The sequence below is a fragment of the Panthera onca genome, chromosome F2, assembly GCF_046562875.1.
Source record: "Panthera onca isolate mPanOnc1 chromosome F2, mPanOnc1 haplotype 2, whole genome shotgun sequence".
NCBI lineage: Eukaryota > Metazoa > Chordata > Mammalia > Carnivora > Felidae > Panthera > Panthera onca.
The window spans coordinates 47,115,501-47,134,382 of record NC_138356.1 but is presented as its reverse complement, the minus strand read 5'-3'; the positions used below and the strand labels follow the sequence as shown (position 1 = coordinate 47,134,382).

Genomic DNA, 18,882 nt, shown 5'->3' with positions numbered 1-18,882 from the left:
CTAGAGATTGTGGCCTGAGCCAAAATCAAGAGTCAGTTGCTTAATCAACTGAGCCACCCAGGTGCCCCTTCTTACTCTCCTTTAATCTGAATCAGTTTTTCATTCTTTCCCTTTCATGATTTTGCCACTTTTTTTAAGACTACTGTTCCTGTTATTTTGTTGACTGTCCCTCAGTTTGGATTTGTCTAGTGAGTTCTTATTATGCAGATTGTGCATTTTAGAGAAGAATTCCTGGAAGTGATAGTCCCCTCCGGAGATAACATGATGTTGTCCTTTACTTAACCAATTATATTTACATAGGGCATTAATTTAAACAGCACCAAGGACTTCTAGAAACACCCTATGATACAAAAGTACCAAGCAGTAGAATTTTTTTAAGATAGATGCCCCATAGTGTGATTGTTTTGTCAGAGGTTATGAACTGAATGTATTTTGCTGAAGTACTTTCTAAATGGGTTATGTCAATTTTCTCATGAATGGATTACTCTTTGAAAGGGGGAAGATATCTCAGTTCTGCAACTTGTAATTTTCCTTTGAACTAGATTGTTTATTAGTTGGCTTTATGTATTGACAAGTCTATATCACAGCAATGTAATTTAAGTGCGTAGTGGCCATTCTTTAATGCTGAAATAAATATATAAACATTTTATAATGGGTTCTTGTTCATTTTTTAGAGCTTATTCTAAGGACCCATAGTCTATAAATTGACTCTCATTTAAGATAGGAAATAGTGACCTTGAATTTAAAGAAAATCTAAGGAAATCTAAGGGATAGTGGTGGTGTGGGAAGTATTCAGTATTCAGCATTAGAGAAGTTTTCCTGGGATAAAATTGGAAGGGAGAGGTTTTGAAATTAATGCTGCGGTGAGACACAGGAAGACCCTATCTCTGGTGGATTTTTGTCTCTTAGCCTACTTCAGGGTTATTACATACAAACTTGGAGCTTATCCAGAGGTCCTGGAAGCATATTAGGTTATATATGTACCTAGCCTGGCCCTTGGCTGCTGAATATAGTTGGGGCATGGACTCCCCACACAGTTGAAAATTGTATAACTGTTGACTGTACCCAAAAACTTCTTACCAGTACTGTAAACAGTCTGTTAACACATATTTTTATGTTATATGTGTTGTACACTATATTAAAATTAGAGAAAAAAATGTTACTAAGGAAATCATGGAAAATAAATGTACAGTACTGTGAAAAATCCACTTAATAGGAGGGCCCACATGCTTCAAATCTGTGTTATTGAAGAATCAACTGTATATGTGCGTCCAGCACCCAAACGCTTGTCATTTTTGAGGAGTTTCTTAGGTCTTTAGAGAAACAGAACGTTTCTTTGCAGAATAATCATTATCTGACCTACAGTACCAAGCTTAAAAATTTGTCCTGTTTTGTCTTAACTAGAGGTTTGGTAAGATGATGAACTCTTGAGAGTCTTCAGGTTGCTGAGCTACGATTATTTCCTCCTTGACTCTCTTTTAAGATTATTCTAAGTTTCTTCTGTTATATTAAAATGAAGTTATTGAAATTACACATATGTAATAATTCAGCCTGAGGATTTAATATTTAAGGGCCTAATATGTACAAAATATGTGTTTTTAAAGAGCCTGTAAGCAGGTTAAGAATATGGAGGTATGTGTGAAGTTAAAGGTACAAAATCATAATGTTATTTTAAATTATTGCTCTGGATAATAATTTAGATGTTATAGAACATAGGATATGAAGTAAAAAATAAATGAATGAATGAAAACCTGATTTTATCCTGCCTCCTCAGAGGTAATCTCTATTAGTCCTAGTCCTTTTTGTATCCTTCTGAGAATTTATGGTGCCCGTGTAAACACTTGTGTCCTTAAAGCTTAAAGAAGACACATGAGTAGGATCATATACAAACTATTCTGGGTGCGCCTCGCTGGCTCTGTTTACTAGAGCACATGACTCTTGATCTCGGGGTTGTAAGTTCAATCCCCACGTTGGGTGTAGAGATTACTTAAAAATAAAATCTTTAAAAAAAAAAAACCAAAAAAAGCCCTAAAGTATTCTGTAAATTGTGCACACGCAGGCCTACACACACCTAGACTTTGGTGTTTGTCTTAGGCTTCATTCTATATTGACACATGCCTTTTTTTTTTTTTTAATGGTTTGTAGTGTTATATGGGTGTAATAAAAAAAAAAGCTAAGATATTTCCTTTAATTAAAAGCTCTTCACTAAACACTAGAAGTACAGAAAATGTAGGCCTGAGCAGAATAGTTTTGAGAATTAGCTTTAGGGAGAACATAGGATTAGAACTAGATACTGAAAGACAGATGGTATTTAGCACAGATTACTTTATTATTTATTTACTTATTATTTTTAAATGTTTTATTTACTTTTGAAAGAGAAGAGCAGGTGCGGGGCAAAGAGGGAGACAGAGGATCCAAAGCAGGCTCTGCTGGTAGCAGAGACCCTAATGTGGGGGTCGAACTTAACGAACCTGAGAGCTGAGCGATCATGACCTGAGCCAAAGTCGGATGCTTAACCAACTGAGCCACCAGGCACCCTTGTTATATTTTTTAAGGTTTATTTTGAGAGAGAGTGAGCAAGGGAGGGGCAGAGGGAGAGAGAGAAACCCAAGCAGGCTCCGTACTGACATGGGGCTCAATCTCACCGACCATGAAATCATGACCTGAGCTGAAATCAAGAGTTGGATGCTTAACTGACTGAGCCACCCACGTGCCCCAGCACAGATTACTTTAAATCAGTAGTTCTTAAAAGTGATCTGTGGATTGTTTTTAGAGGGGCTCCATGAGGTCACAACTATGTTCATGATAATACTAAGTCACCATTGACTCTTCACTCTGGTCATTAGCACTTATGCAAAAACGGTGGTGGCTGAAACTGCTGGTTCCAATACTAATAAAGATAGTAGTACCATATTGTGTTAGTAATTTATATGATCCTTACCATCACACATCCACTTTTTGGGAGGGGGGAAAGACCAGCTTAGCTTAATGTCCTTGAACCTGTAAAATCATTAATAGCCTTTATGTAGACCTCTTTTTAGTATTCTGTGAGGCATAATGGGAAGTATAGCAGTTATTTCCAGAAGTTTTTGTGATTATTTGAATTGTGAGCTGAATTAGCTGCCTCCTCATTTCCACCCACAGAGCACTCTTTACTTCAAAGAATGACAGACAGGCAGGCTATGGTTTTTCAAACTTAGGTATTTGGCAGACATCATCTTGAAAATGAAGAAAGTGAGCTTGTCAGTAAGGAAAGCAATTGGTATTTGTGACCAATGATACAGTTTAAGCTTTGAAGCACAAACGAGAATTTTGGAAAACTTATATCCACTTCCATGATCTTGACAGCTGTTCAAATTTTTTTAAATGTTTGTTTATTTTTGAGAGCACAAGCGGGGGAGGAACAGAGAGAGAGGGAGACACAGAATCAGAAGCAGGCTCCAGGCCCCAAGCTGTCAGCACAGAGCCTGACACAGGGCTCAAACTCACCATCCGCCAGATCATGACCTGAGCTGAAGTTGGACACTTAACCGACCGAGCCACCCAGGCGCCCCCCCGATTTTTTTTAATGAGTATGAAGAGATCTCAAGACCAAAAACCTTGAAGCCGTAAATACAGGGCATTTATTGTCACTACTTAGTTTTTTCCTACCAAGTGTATCTGTTCAGAGAGAAATAATAAGTACCATGGTTGGGAGTAATAAGTTAGCATTTTTTAAACATGAGGAAATTAGATCACATAAGAGGGGAGTCTGGACTTAAGGTGGATTTCTGGGAGAGTGGTGGATTGGTTGGTTAAGGTATTTAAGTTACTATCTATAGTGCAAATACTTCCCATGGTAATTTGTTTACGTGATTAGTTTAAACAGTACTTGAAAGAATAGTTGGTTGGAGAACTGTTGGTTCAGATTAAATTGTTTTATCTTCCAAAGGGTAACCTTGTGTACTAAATGCTTTCCATGTATTAATTCATTTAATCCTCAACAATCTTGTGTGTTACATCTACTAATAATATCTCCCTTTTACAGATGAGAAATCTTGAGACCCAGGGAGATTTCAGAACTTTGTCAAGGTGACGCAGCTAGTAAGCGGTGAACTGGGATTTGAATTTAGGCAGTTGGAAGTCTATTTCCATAGATTATGGCTTTACAAATCTGTTGTAAAAAGAATAAAGGAAAATGTTACTTTCCTTTGATAGGACCATCCTGTGTTTTAAAGTAAAGCTTTTTGCACACTATTTCAACCTCTTAATAGTTACACAAATTTTAGATTCCTGAATTCAAAGTAAAGTATTAAAAAAATTACAAGAGCACTAAAGCAGATTTTTGAATGTTGGGATCCTCCTACCTTATATCAGAATAGAGTGCCTGCTCTATCAGGAACTGAGATTGCCGCTTTCCTATTTATACTCTCATTTAGACCTCGTAGCAGCCTTTGAAGTAGATTTTCATTTTGATCATTTTATAGAAGTAGATTTTGATTTAATTTTGTAGATTAGAGCTGAGATTAATTGGCCTGAGATACCAAAATTAATGACAAGAGGAACTTTCAAAGTCCGCCTGATTTTGGAGTGTTTGCTTTATTACCGAGCTTTTGTTCCAAGAAGTGCTTGGATACCCAGAGATTAGAGTCTTGCCACCGGTTCAGGTAATAGTTTTGGTGTTATAGGTGATTTCTGGTCTAATTGTTGCCTAAAGGTTTGATGTTTTACTCTTCCTCTTAATTTCATACTATAATCATACTAAAGGACTAGTGATAGTGGTATGTCTGTAGAATGGCTATAGATTTTCAGTTTATAAACCTTTCTTTAGAAATGTTTGACCACAGAGGCACCTGGGTGGTTCAGTCAGTTGAGCGTCGGACTTTGGCTCAGGTCATGATTTCAGTTTATGAGTTGGGTTTTTGAGTTCGAGCCCCACATCAGGGCTCCCTGCTGTCAGCACCGAGCCTGCTTTGGATCCTCTGTCCCACTCTCTCTGCCCCTCCCCCACTTGCGCTCTCCCAAAAATAAAAAAAATAAATAAAAGAAGACCAAGTATTTGACCACTGTCAGGATTGAATGTTTTAAGTTCCTATTAGTGGAGGCAAGTTGAGCCTACCCCAGGAAGGGCAGCCAAGACTACATGACATGTCGGTTTATGTGGTTCCTTAATTTTAATACACTTCCAAGTCAAAGCATTGATGGTATTAGATCATTCTTGGATCAAAGCATGTGTTAGAAACTATTACTAATGTATCCTGCTGTGGTAGATTGACTGGTTTGGGGGAAAAGGTCATTGGTTGACCCCCATATGTGTATCTTAAGTGTTTTCACAACCTAAGAGCTTAATTGTATTTGTAGATGGAGAAAAATCTTTTATCTCTAACCTCAAGGGCCACATAATCTATCCATTGACTAGATTAAGGTTCAGTGCCTCATCTTAAGAATGATACCATTTCTGGGGCGCCTGGGTGTTTCAGTTGCTTAAGCGTCCAACTTCAGCTCAGGTCATGATCTCCCGGTTTGTGAGTTTGTGCCCCACATCGGGGTCTTTGCTGACAGCTCAGAACCTGGAGCCTGCTTCAGATTCTGTGTCTCCCTCTCTCTCTTCCCCTCCCCCACCCATGCTGGTGTGCTCGCTCTCTCAAAAAATGAATAAACATTAAAAAAGAGAGCCATATCACTTAGCACTGGATAATGAACATTTACAGAGAGGTGTTGGATGTGGGCTTCTAGTGTTATCTTGCTGCTTTCTGTTCCACTTACCATTAAGAGACAGTGGTTGTCATCAAAAGCAGGTTTTTAAATTGCTAGAGAAAATAGTGTGAATTTTTAATGTGTGCTTACTTTGGAATGAGAGAGAGAGTGTGTGTGTGTGTGTGTGTGAATGGGTGAGAGGAAGAGAGAGAGAAACACGGAATCTGAAGCAGCCTCCAGGCTCTGATCTCTCAGCCCAGAGCCTGACGCCGGGCTTGAACTCACGAACTGCGAGATTAATGACCTGAGCCAAAGTCAGACATTTAATCAACTGAGCTACCCACGTGCCCCAATACTGTGAATTTTTAAATCAAATTATATTTCAGCAAGGTTCATATGGATTATGTAGCCTCAGTGCTTCAGTTTAAGATGTTTTTTAATTTCATGTTTGACTTAAATATCCTTTTCCATTTTAATTACATTTGTATTAAAAACAATGTATTATGCTATAGAAGAATTTTATAAATGCAGGTATGTCAGTAGTCAATCTTTGTCTCATAGTTGGAAGTTGTGATGTCTCACCTACCTCTTAAATAATGCTGTGTTTCCCCTTTGAATTCAGATTCTTAACAATGTCCCAGCATTATCACTTTCATTGTACTACAGTAGATGAATGAAATTTAGGAGGTTGCACTGTATATTTAGTAGGATATTCTCTGAAGTTTTTTTAGTATGTTTTGCAAATAGCTATTAGTCCTTTCCTCCCTTCCAATTTTTTTAATTTGCTCACCTCCACAATTTTTTTTCCTTGTCACTGCTGCTTTCTGATTAGTGCTGCTTTTTTGTTTTTCCTTTTCTTACTCTTTTTTGAGAGAGCACTCATGTGTGTGCTGGAGTGGGGGTGGGGGTGGGGGGTAGGGAGAGAGAATCTCCTGTGGGCTCCACGGCCCGCCTAGCACAGAGCCGGATGAAGGCTCTATCCCGTATCCCCATGACTGTGAGATCATGACCTGAGCCGAAACCAGAAACCAAGTGTTGGAAACTTAACCAGTAGAGCCACCCAGGTGCCCCCTGTTCTTACTCTTTCCATCTTGGTCTTCTCCCTATGTTTGCCTCTTTCCTCTGGCTTCTTAGTCTGGAAAATATACCTTTTATTTCCCTTTCATCAGTTTAAGAAATGAATATACTTAATTGCCTCTTTAGTGTCAAAATTAATTGAATGAATTCTGTATCTTCAGTATCTAACATTAGAGTTGAATGAAACCACATCTGATTTATAAATCTCCTCTATAAAATAGCCAAGTAATCATCTTATTTTTCCTTAAAAATCTCTGGAAGAGTAGATGGAGCTGTCTGACTAGATGGCCTATTCCAAGTTTGGACCACTCATACAAATCTCTCTTACTGAGCAGAAATCTGCCTCTTGCTAAATTTAACTAGTCTCGTCTAGAGCCATTCTTGTCATAATTCTTTAAACCTTCGTGATGGTTTCTAGTTTCTTGACCATTCTTGCTTTCCTGGATATTCTCCAGTTTGTCAGTGTCTGTTTTGATACTTTTTTTTAAAGAAGCAATATATTCTAGATTTGGTGTCATTAATACCTTATAGAACTTAATCACTTTCCTTAATTTTGATTCCTCATTCTATTAATATCTTGGAATCACATCCTTTTTGGCAGGTGTATCACCCTATTGAGGCAGAAAAAAAATGGAGCATAATTTTAGTAGTACAGGTCAGATTTCCTAGTTGGAGTTCACAAGTTAGTTGTGGTTTTGAGCACATAGCATAGCTGGGCCCCATTGTCTTTTGTAGGATAGGGATAATTTAGTTTGTATCTATCTCATGGGTAACTTTTGGAAGGATCAAATTAAATAATTTAAGTGTCAGAAATGTCAACTTCATGATCTTTTATCTTAGTTGTTTAATGTGTCACCATTTAAATTTATAGTGACTTTTAAAACTGATTTTTTCTTTCTTGTGATTCTGTGGCTTGCCTCAACTGAAGCTCTTCACATGGTATATTGGCTGGAGTCACTCATTGCTGCATTTGGCTGGAGCTGACATATCCAAATGACTTGACTTAACATGTCCCATTCCTTGGGCTAGCTTGTCTTGTCCCTTCTCTCCAGCAAGGTGGTTTGACTCTTTACAGGCTGGATATGGGTTCCAAGAGCAAAATGGAAAGCTGCCAGTCCTCTTAAGCGTTAGGCTCAGAAATGGGACTCAGTCACTTCCACTGCATTCTCTTGGTCAAAGCAAGTCGTCAAAGTTAGCCCGAACTCAGGAGAAAGGGAATAAATTCCACACCTCAGCAGGAGGAAGAATGGCATATGTGGACAGGAATGGAGGGGAATTAGTGGTGGGCATCTTTAGAGACTGTCTACCACAATTCTGGTTTTTTTATATTATAGTTAGCTTATCGAACCAAATGTTAGGCGGCCCCTTTATTTGTTAATCTTTAATATCCAGTCGTCTTGTTTAAGTTTTAATGGTTCTTAGCTTTATGTCATTGGAAGATATGATTGCTGTTTATTTGCCACTTACTGGTTTTTCAGCTTTTTACTTGTAACAGCTTTATTGAGGTGTAACTGACAAAGAACTGCACATTTTCATAGTGTACAGTTTGATGAGCTTGCTTTCTCAACTTGTAGTCAGCACTTCATTCACCAGAAATATTTGTCACTGTTGATTAACTTAATTTGGTTCTTTTGGTCAATCATTAGGCCAGTAAGCTGCTTGACTACTGTTGTCTTGCCTTCCTATTACTTGTGCTTTCTGATTAATGTCTTTTAAAGTTTTTTTTGTTGTTACTGTTTTAGTCAGATATTGTCGCTAATTCGGCATTCACTTGGGAGGAAGAGGTGCTTAATTGCAGTTTAAAAAAATTCCCATATGAAATTTTCACTCCAACATAAAACAGCGTTTTTGGGGATACAGAAGTTAATACTCCTAAAAGATGGGTTACTAATTTCTTGACACCTTGCATAAGTAACTTCCACAAATTATATACTTTTAAAGTGTTACGTACATCTTAAGTGATTCACTCTTAACTGCACGTGTTTGTGGCCCTCATCTTGACCTAGAATGGGTTAAAGTCTTTGAAAAGTGAAGGTCACGACTGGGCCGTATTATTTTTTTAATTTTCTTTTTAATGTTTTATTCATTTTTGAGACAGAGACAGAGCGTGAGCAGGGGAGGGACAGAGAGACAGCCAGACACAGAATCCGAAGCAGGCTCCAGGCTCTAGGCTCTGAGCTGTCAGCACAGAGCCCGACGCGGGGTTCAAACTCACAAACCCGAGATCACGACCTGAGCCGAAGTCAGATGCTCAGCCGACTGAGCCACCCAGGCGCCCCTGGGCCGTATTATTCTTAGTTTTTGTATTCTTTGCCAGAACAGTTGTCCACATACTTAGAGACTATCTTGCCCATCATTGTATTCTTAGTGTTTAGCACAGTGGAATTAGGTGAATGTGAAAAATACTGAAGCAGTAAAATTTGAAATATAAATGCATAGGTGACAAATTACTTTCATGATTGGGCTTAGTTATTGTCACTTCTTTTACTTGAAAATACTTTTTTTTTTCCTTTTTCTTTTTTTGAGAGAATATGTGAGAGAACAGAGGGAGTGGGAGAGAGAGAATCTAAGGCAGGCTCCACTTCCAGTATGGAGCACAATGTGGGCCTTGATCTTACAACCATGAGATCATGACCTGAGCCAAAATCAAGAGTCAGACACATAACTGAGGCCCCCAGGCACCTAAAAATATTCTTAATGTAATGTTACATATGTAAATGAGCCAGAGAACAGTTCACAGTTGCCTTGTATATACATGGAGCCTTCTTTAAATTTGCATATTTTTCTTTTGCTATTTGATCTGAAATTATTTGTGAATTCTGGTTAATCACATATTTTTCTTTAATTAGACATCATAGTCTAATCCTTAGCCTAGTCTGTCAGAAATAGAATTTACCCTTTTAAGTGTAGAGTTGCCACCATTTAAACCTAGACTGACTTCAAAGCCACTATGCTATGCCATCTTCCATAGTTGAACGAATAATGTATTTTTATAAAACTTGAAAAGGCCTAATCATTTGTTTCTAAGTGACATTTTAAAAAATCACATTCACATCAGTGAAAAATCCACTGATTATATTAAATGGAGCAGTGGTTTTTGGAGGTAGATCCCAAAAGAGCTGCCATAGTTAGGGTTCAAAGAGTGCTCATGTCCTACAGAACATGGTATTCAAAGGACAAAACACTTGGAACTGAGAGATCTTTGAACACAAGGGTTATGGGTGCGGTTGTAATATAGTTTTTGTTTCCTAATCGAAGTGTTCATCTGATTTCAGGCCAATAGTTTCAAATATTGGTTAATAATCACAGGAAACATTTTAGATTGACTTCTCACCTTCAACCCCTTCCCATAATGCTGTGCAGCTTGGCCCTACTGCTTTGTTGACCACTACCCACTTCATCTGGGTATCTGTAGCTTCTAACTGTTTTGCATATAAGTAGGTGTTACATAGACTGAATTACTGGGTGACTGCCAGAAGAATAGAAACCAAGAATTAACTCTTTTCCTTGTAAAAACTGACTAGTTTGGGACTAAGCCCCGTTGAAAATTGACTTCCCTTGATTCCTAGGGTATTTTTAGTTAGGAAAATTGGGGGTGGTGAGATGATTTTGGTTTTTGATTATTAACTTTTGCCTAATTGTACTACTGGAATTCTCTTTCTCCCCTTTAAAAGAAAAAAAAAAATGACTAGTTTATTGTGCCTTCTCCCCTGAATCCAGCCATCTAATTTTTTGCTGTGTATCAATTACAGAATGTAATTATTATTAGCATGTTAGGGTTTAAATTAATTTAAATTGTTAATAAAAAACAAAATTATAGGATGAAGTTTTATCTATTGTCTGGTGTCATCTGTAAACATGTATTTTATTAGCTAAACATCACTTTAATGAATTTATAGGTTTACTCTTCAGATCTTTAATTCTCATAATCCTGTCTACCTACTGTCCTAATTAGAAACAGTTAAACTTTTGACTTTGAACAACTTTCTGCCTGTTGTGAGGTTTTGCTTGAATTGTGTTCTTCTAAATGAAATTAATTTTGTTCTGCTTTCTCTTTATGCATTCTAAGAGTGTCTGTTACATTATTGGTTTTTGCTTGGGTCATAATCCTCCAGAGTCCCAAAAGGTTCATCTCTTACATTCTTTTCCTTCTAATGACTACCTTGAAAATGGAAAGTTTGACAGCCTGTTAGAAAAAGCTTGTTGGGAGCTGTGCTGCTTTCACATTCACTGAAACATTGTCATTTTTATCAGCATATGTATATAGATAGCAAAATGTGAGGGAGGTACATATTCAAAATGTATCATCCTTAAGTAATAAATTCAACACTAACTTCAAATTTTAAGTATTGCTGTCCAAAGCATCCTTCTTTTAAACCACAAATTCCTGGGCCTACTACATTCAACAATTGTATTATTGGCAATGACGGTATTAAAATTTTGTCACTGAAGCTACATACAGTATGCTCTTAAGAAATGCAGATATTTTTTTAGTCTTATAATGATTTTATTCTTATTATGACTGTTTCTTTTCTTCTAAAGTCTCTTTTGGAAAAGTTTTTGATCCCCAATGCTTCACAAGCAGAGAGCAAAGTCTTCTATTTGAAAATGAAAGGAGACTACTATCGTTACTTGGCTGAGGTTGCTGCTGGTGATGACAAGAAAGGTATACTGTGTTTTTCAATGTGTTTGTTGAGTTTGTATAATATAACACAGTATGGAAATAGTCTTTTCTTTTTTTTTTTTTTTTTTTTAGTTTATTTTTTTGAGAGAGAGTGAGCAGCGGGGAGGGGTAGAGAGAGGGGGAGAGAGAGAATCCCAAGCGGGCTCCATGCTTCCGCACAGAGCCCAACACAGGGCTTGAACTCATAAACTGTGAAATCATGACCTGAGTAGAAATCAAGACTCAGACACTTAACCAACTGAGCCACACAGGCACCTCTGGGATATCGCGGGTTGTGTTTTTTAATTGCTTAGAGCACGAAATGAAGAGCAGTAATTAATTTTTTTAAAGTCCTGAGAAGGTACATCTACTGCCTAATATTGGTGTTCTAAAATGTTCACTTGCTGAAAAGCCAATTTTGTGCATAAGAATGTTTCCTTAAAATTTTAAGAAATCATGATCACAGCATAACTGTAGAGCAGTACAAACTAATTACTAAAAATGTAATAATTCTGAGGTGATTTGGTTTTGTCTTGACGCTGACCAGTGGCTAGTGTGTTCCTGGAGAAGGTTTTTGTTTGTTTTTTAATTTCTAAGCCTCATTCAGTTAAGGTTGCTACAGCTTAATATTTCAGAGGATATCATTGGATATTAAAGGTTTGGTTTGAAGGAGGAAAATGAAGTGCAAACTTTGTCAGTACATTTTGGTGTGTTTTATTACCCAGGGATTGTGGATCAGTCACAACAAGCATACCAGGAAGCTTTTGAGATCAGCAAAAAGGAAATGCAACCAACACACCCCATCAGATTGGGTCTGGCCCTTAACTTCTCTGTGTTCTATTATGAGATTCTGAACTCCCCGGAGAAAGCCTGCTCTCTTGCAAAGACAGTAGGTATTTTACCTGTTTTGTGGAAATTTAGTAATCCTTATTATTTGAGCACTTAAATGTACTTTTTCGATCATAGGCTTTTGATGAAGCCATTGCTGAACTCGATACATTAAGTGAAGAGTCCTACAAAGACAGCACGCTAATAATGCAATTACTGAGAGACAACTTGACAGTAAGTACATAACAAACATCATTAATGGCCACTGTGGTTGAAATTCTGTTGTTCATTGATAACTACAGGAATATTTTCTCACCTCCTTATTGAATGCAAATTACTATCTGCTATTTAGAGCTGTGAAGAAAAACCACCTTTGCAGAAACAAATAATAAATAGGTCAAGGACCAAAAATGTATACTTTGATTAGTTACATATCTGTTGTTACAATTTTAGTTCTTAAAAATCATTTTTTAACCCATGGTTTTCAACTTTTAATCACCTAGACTGTTTTATTTTCTGTTTCAATCTGAGTGTTTCCATTTGTTCCATTTTAGTCACAGAAGAATTTAGTTTTTAATATCAAAAGTATAGTAAAGTTTTATGTTTAAGTTCCGTTAAAAATGATTTTCTTTAAAAAAAAATAGTTTTCTTAAAGTTGCTTCCATATGTACTCCATCAGTAAGTTCAGTTACAAAATTGCAGATATTCTGTGGAATCTAAATGGAACTGTATTTTGCCTAGCTAGCCTTTTGTTTAAAGAAAAAAAAAGGCTTTTTATGGGACGTCATGCTTATCCTTCTTAGGATACTCCAGACTGAAAGAAAGAACTACAATGCCTTTTTAAAACAGTTTTTATTTGAATTGGGATCCAGATAAAGTCTATACCTTACAGAGTGGTCGTATCGTCTTTTTAGTCCCATAGGTTTTTCCATTCTCCTTCAGATAAATACTAAATTTGAAGTTTTGAGGCTTAAGACAAAATTATCAAATTCTGCTGTGCCAGGTAATGAACTAAGAGTGAAGATTGCAGTCAGTGTAGAGCTTGAGGACTGTATATCATCATTTCATATATTTTACTTCTAAGCTTTATTCCAGTTCACTGCCAGTTTTCTGAACCTGTTCAATATTCTAGTATTAAATACTCTCAGCAAAGGTTTTTGAACTGCATCATGTACTTTATCATTACTATAAACAAAATTATTTTAGAAAGTGTAACTGGGGGCTACCAGAAACTTGTGGGATTTGTTTAGTCAAGAGAATAACCTGTAATTTCTTAAAGAATGAATTTCTTTTTTTTTTTTTTAATTTTTTTCTAATGCTTATTTATCTTAGAGTGCCCGCACGCAAGCAGGGGAGGGGCAGAGAGAGAGAGAGGAAGACACAGAATCCAAAGCAGGCTCCAGCTTCTGAGCTGTCAGCACAGAGCCTGATGCTGGGCTTGAACTCAAAAACCATGAGATCATGACCTGAGCCGAAGTTGGCCACTTAATTGACTGAGCCACCCAGTGCCCCAAGAGTGAATTTCTTAAAACAAATGAAAGAAGCACTTCAATTTGTTACCTCTTTTTAATATTAAGAATTTTCATATTTTCTAAAGGTTTGAAGTGATGAACCTTGTCATTCCTATAAGGTAGAAATTGGGGCCTGCTTACTGTTACAGTGTCATCACTTTTTGAGAGGGCGTGATCTGATACATGTACTTCCAGCTAAATTTTGGATATTAGTATAGCATGAAGAGCATCCTAGAACAACTGAGTAAGAAGAAAAGGAAGGATTATATTCTGATTCTGTCATTAGTTACTGTGGCTTCTCTGAGCCTTGGTGGTATCACTGGGTATCATTATTAGTTGGTTAGATCATTTATCTGTTAAGTAAAAAAATTTTGTCAAAACTACCTAGTATTTGAGTCTGGATCTGGTTGACTAATAATTGCTAACGCATAACCCTAGTAGAAAAAATGTGTCAAGTTTTTTAAGGCATTTATGGAAAATTCAAGAATCTTTGAAGTTCAGAACTGTGAAGAGGTGTTAGAAGACAATTTCATCTTATAAACCCCTGTTTAATAGGAGCACACAGGCTTCCAGAGGTCATTTAATTTAAATATGACCTTGGAAGAAGTCTCCTTTCCGGGCCAGAGATCTATTTGGTTAATAAATAAAGAAAGCTAGTGGGTGATTTGGGAGTTAGGAAAATATTGAGGTGTTTTCATTGTATAAGCAATATAAAATTTAAGATCATCTTGAATTAGGCCTTTTGTAATTATCTCTAAAAGTCATTATGAACTATTTAGATTTGCAAAAGTTAATATTTGAAGCCGCTGAACTAATTTTGAAATCATTTTTTTAACTTGCTGATAAACTTAATGAAAAATTAATAGAATCCATAGTCTTAATTACTTAATTACCTCTCAGAAGGTTGGGTTGTGACCAGTGTTTTGTATTCAGCTATTTATTTTGAATCCTACAGATTGACAAAGGTATGTTTTTCTAAGCTAAAAACATTAGAAAGCTAAATTTGTAATTTAATTCAGACTTGATATCCTCACTCTTGAATTTCATGGAGTGTGGGATTCCCTTTCGAGTGGGGAGTCTTAAGTTTTACCAAGGGAAAGTAGTCCACCTGTGCTTGAACATGGGTTGGGTTAAGAGGATCTCTCATATTGGGGGTATTCAGGGCAGTCTGATATTCTCATAGCTGTTAATACTTAGTATTTGGTGGCTCTTCTGTGATGTTTGTTTTCTCTCATATGAATAATCAAGAATTTCTTGTACCTGACCTTGTTATTCGAAGACAACTCTTTGTACTTAAAATGTTTACGCAGTGGTTAGGGAGAAAATAAGGATGTTTTCCATCTTCATTGTTCTCTTCATTGCTATTTTCTAAAGAAAGCCTTTCCACAAAAGCTGTGGTTATGTTTTGGTACCTTGATAAGTAAGTATATTAAGATTTTTTTTTTTTCTGAACTGTGCTGAAAAATCTTTTTTTTTTCTTCTTTTTTTTTTAACCAGTTGTGGACATCGGATACCCAAGGAGATGAAGCTGAAGCAGGAGAAGGAGGGGAAAATTAACCGGCCTTCCAACTTTTGTCTGCCTCATTCTAAAATTTACACAGTAGACCATTTGTCATCTATGCTGTCCCACAAATAGTTTTTTGTTTACGATTTATGACAGGTTTATGTTACTTCTATTTGAATTTCTATATTTCCCATGTGGTTTTTATGTTTAATATTAGGGGAGTAGAGCCAGTTAACATTTAGGGAGTTATCTGTTTTCATCTTGAGGTGGCCAATATGGGGATGTGGAATTTTTATACTAGTATAAACGTTTGGCATAGTACTTTTGGTACATTGTGGCTTCACAAGGGCCAGTGTTAAAACTGCTTCCATGTCTAAGCAAAGAAAACTGCCTACATATTGGTTTGTCCTGGTGGGGAATAAAAGGGATAATTGGTTCCAGATACAGGTGTAGTTTTTGTGGGTACTTTAAGGTTTGGAGCACTTACAGGGCTGTAGTAGAAATGGGCGTCCCGTAGATAATACATGTTGAACCATGTGTATCTGTGGCGTGATCATTCTCAAATGTGCACACCTTTGACTACAGTTACAGAAGTGATCCTTTAGTTGTGACCCAATTTACTCTGGATAAGGGCAGAAACGGTTCACATTCCATTATTTGTAAAGTTACCTGCTGTTTGCTTTCATTATTTTTGCTACACTCATTTTATTTGTATTTAAATGTTTTAGGCAACCTAAGAACAAATGGACAAGTAAAGATGCAGTAAAACGAATTGCTTGATATCCATTACTTTATGTATATCAAGCACAGCAGCAAAACAAAAATCCCATGTATTTAACTTTTTTTAGGGTTGTTTTTTGTTTTTTTTTTTTTTTTTTTTTGGTTTCTGTTTTTGGGTTTTTTTTTTTGCTTTTGTGATTTTTTTTTTTTTTTTTTTTTTTTTTTGATACTTGCCTAACATGCATGTGCTGTAAAAATAGTTAACAGGGAAATAACTTGAGATGACGGCTAGCTTTGTTTAATGTCTTATGAAATTTTCATGAACAATCCAAGCATAATTGTTAAGAACACGTGTATTAAGTTCATGTAAGTGGAATAAAAGTTTTATGAATGGACTTTTCAACTACTTTCTCTACAGCTTTTCATGTAAATTAGTCTTTTGGTTCTGAAACTTCTCTAAAGGAAATTGTACATTTTTGGAAATTTATTCCTTATTCCCTGTTGGCAGCTAATGGGCTTTTACCAAGTTTAAGTACAAAGTTTATCATAACAACAAAATACTACTACTATAACTACTACTGTTCCCAACCACCATGTCCCATATTTCTCCTTGTGTTTTTTTTTTCCAGACGGGAGATTGATTGGAAAAAAAGTAATGTGTTCCATTTAAAATTTTGGTATATGGCATTTTCTGACTTAGGAAGCCACAATGTTTTTGTTCTTGGCCCATCATGACATTGGGTAGCATTAAGTTTTGTGCTTCCAAATCACTTGTTTTTAAGGATTTCTTGATCTTGTTATAGCCTGCCTTCAATTTTGATCTTTATTCTTTCTATTTGTCAGGTGTACAGGATTACCTTTTTTAGCCTTCTGTCTTGTCACCAACCATTCCTACTTTGGTGGCCGTGTACTTGGAAAAAAGGCCGCATGATTTTTCTGGCTCCACTCAATGTCTAAGGATACCTTGCTTCCTTTGCTTGCATCCCACAAACTATTTCCCTCATCCTATTTACTGCAGCAAATCTCTCCTTAGTTGATGAGATTGTGTTTATCTCCTTGTAAACCCTATCTTTCCTGAATGGTCTGTCATTGTCTGCCTTTAAAATCCTTCCTCTTCCTCTCTTTAAATAATGATGGGGCTAAGTTATACCCAAAGCTCACCCTACAGACTATTTCCTCAGTACCTTGCAGAAAACACCAAACAAAAATACCATTTTAAAAGAGGTGTATTTTTTTTTTTCTTTTAGAATGTAAGCTCCTCAAGAGCAGGGACAATGTTTTCTGTATGTTCTATTGTGCCTAGTACACTGTAAATGCTCAATAAATATTGATGATGGGAGGCAGTGAGTCTTGGTGATAAGGGTGAGAAACTGAAATCCCAAATACTGTTTTGTTGCTTGTTTTATTATGACCTCAGATTAAATTGGGAAATATCAGCCCTTTGGGACAGTTGTCCCAAATACTACATTCAAATAAAAGTGCAATGGAGGTCTTGGGGTCTTTCTTTCAAGGAGAAAAGATCTTTTATGCATTGGGGTAAGATAATCCTCTTCATGGCTCTTTTTTTACGATTTCTCCTGACCCCCAGGCCAAGGACATGAAGTAATCATTTATAGCTGAGGAACATTAAGCTAGACTTGATTCTCATTCAAGTAAACTATAAATAAAATCTAAGCTTGTCACATTTGCCTATTTATGTGCATTAGTCATCTAAATTAGTTTGATATTGAAATAAATTGTGATAATACTTCATTAATATTAGCTGTTAATTTAATGTTTCTACGCACTAGTGCCCAATAGATGAAGGAGGATTCCAACCTGAGATTTTTTGCCTTGGGATTTGAATAATAAATTTTTATAACATTTCTTCAATTGTCCCAAATCCAGGCTTCATGTCTGTTTTTGTCAATGTAACGTGGTATTTCCAGGAATTTGGAGAACCCAACCGTGTATTTTGCGTGTGTGTAGTCTTGGGAGTTGTTTAAAACAAAGAAAAGCTAGATTCCACTTCACAGTTGTCCTTTGAGAGAAGAACCAGCAGTGCGATCAGTTGAAAGGATGGACTCGGCTGCAGCTCTGGCCTCTGGTTCTAGCTTTTGCATTTCATAGGTCCGCTGCTGCTTCATGCTATAAAGGTCGTACAGATGGCATCGGGGAGGGAGGACTAGGAAAATTAAAAGAATGTGAAGTGGCTTCACTAAGGCCTCAGGTTGTTTTCCATTCTGGCTTCCCTGCAGTCAATCCTGCCCCATGGCCCAAATCCTATTTAAAACTAGTCAAGGCCAATATGGAATGTGTAGTCTCAAGATTATTTGTGGTTAGACCTCAGTTTGAGAGTAAAACCTTCATTGAATAATTGGGGAACTCTTAACCAACAATGAGATGTTGAAAAGTCTTACGTGGCCTCTAGGTACAAATCTGAGAATTTTGGAGACTTTGCAGTAGTGACAGCATCATTAAAACAGTTTAATATCCTTTACGTTAGGGGAAAAGGGCACTTCATTTGGATGCATGGACGCGATAGTCCTTGCATGAGAACCTACAGTGTGTTAGGAACTTTCTAACTGGTGCTATCTTCTCAGAGACAGTCTTAACACATTCCTGGAGGGGAAGAGCAAGAAACCGTAATTTTTTGCTTTGTTTTGTTGTATGTAGGAAATTGTAGTGGCGGAATGGAAACATCTACAGTTCTGAGGTGGTGGCTGAAACCAGGCACTTGGAAGATGGCTAGACTTGGATCTTGTGCTAAATGTGAAAGTATGTCCATAAAATTCTCTTTAGTGTGACGTGGCAGTCACAATCTTCTTGGTTAATTCTAGTTCTCCTAAAGATTAAAGGCCTAAAAATAAGGTATTGCTGGATCTGTGTAGGTTGTTGTGTTTTGTTTTTTTAAAGAAACTTCA

At 36.8% G+C, this 18,882-nt stretch overlaps 1 protein-coding gene across 2 annotated transcripts in view; it reads left to right on the top strand.

The window, feature by feature from the left end:
- YWHAZ (tyrosine 3-monooxygenase/tryptophan 5-monooxygenase activation protein zeta) overlaps positions 1-17,318 on the top strand; it is a 33,598-nt gene extending 16,280 nt beyond the window's left edge. For both annotated transcript variants that reach the window (XM_081792014.1, XM_081792013.1), the window contains exons 4-7: positions 11,296-11,419; positions 12,142-12,305; positions 12,383-12,478; positions 15,253-17,318. In XM_081792014.1, the coding sequence (XP_081648140.1) occupies positions 11,296-11,419; positions 12,142-12,305; positions 12,383-12,478; positions 15,253-15,312 (444 nt within the window). In that variant the 3' untranslated portion in view covers positions 15,313-17,318. The remainder of the gene's footprint in view (positions 1-11,295; positions 11,420-12,141; positions 12,306-12,382; positions 12,479-15,252) is intronic.
- The last annotated feature ends 1,564 nt before the right edge of the window (positions 17,319-18,882 follow it).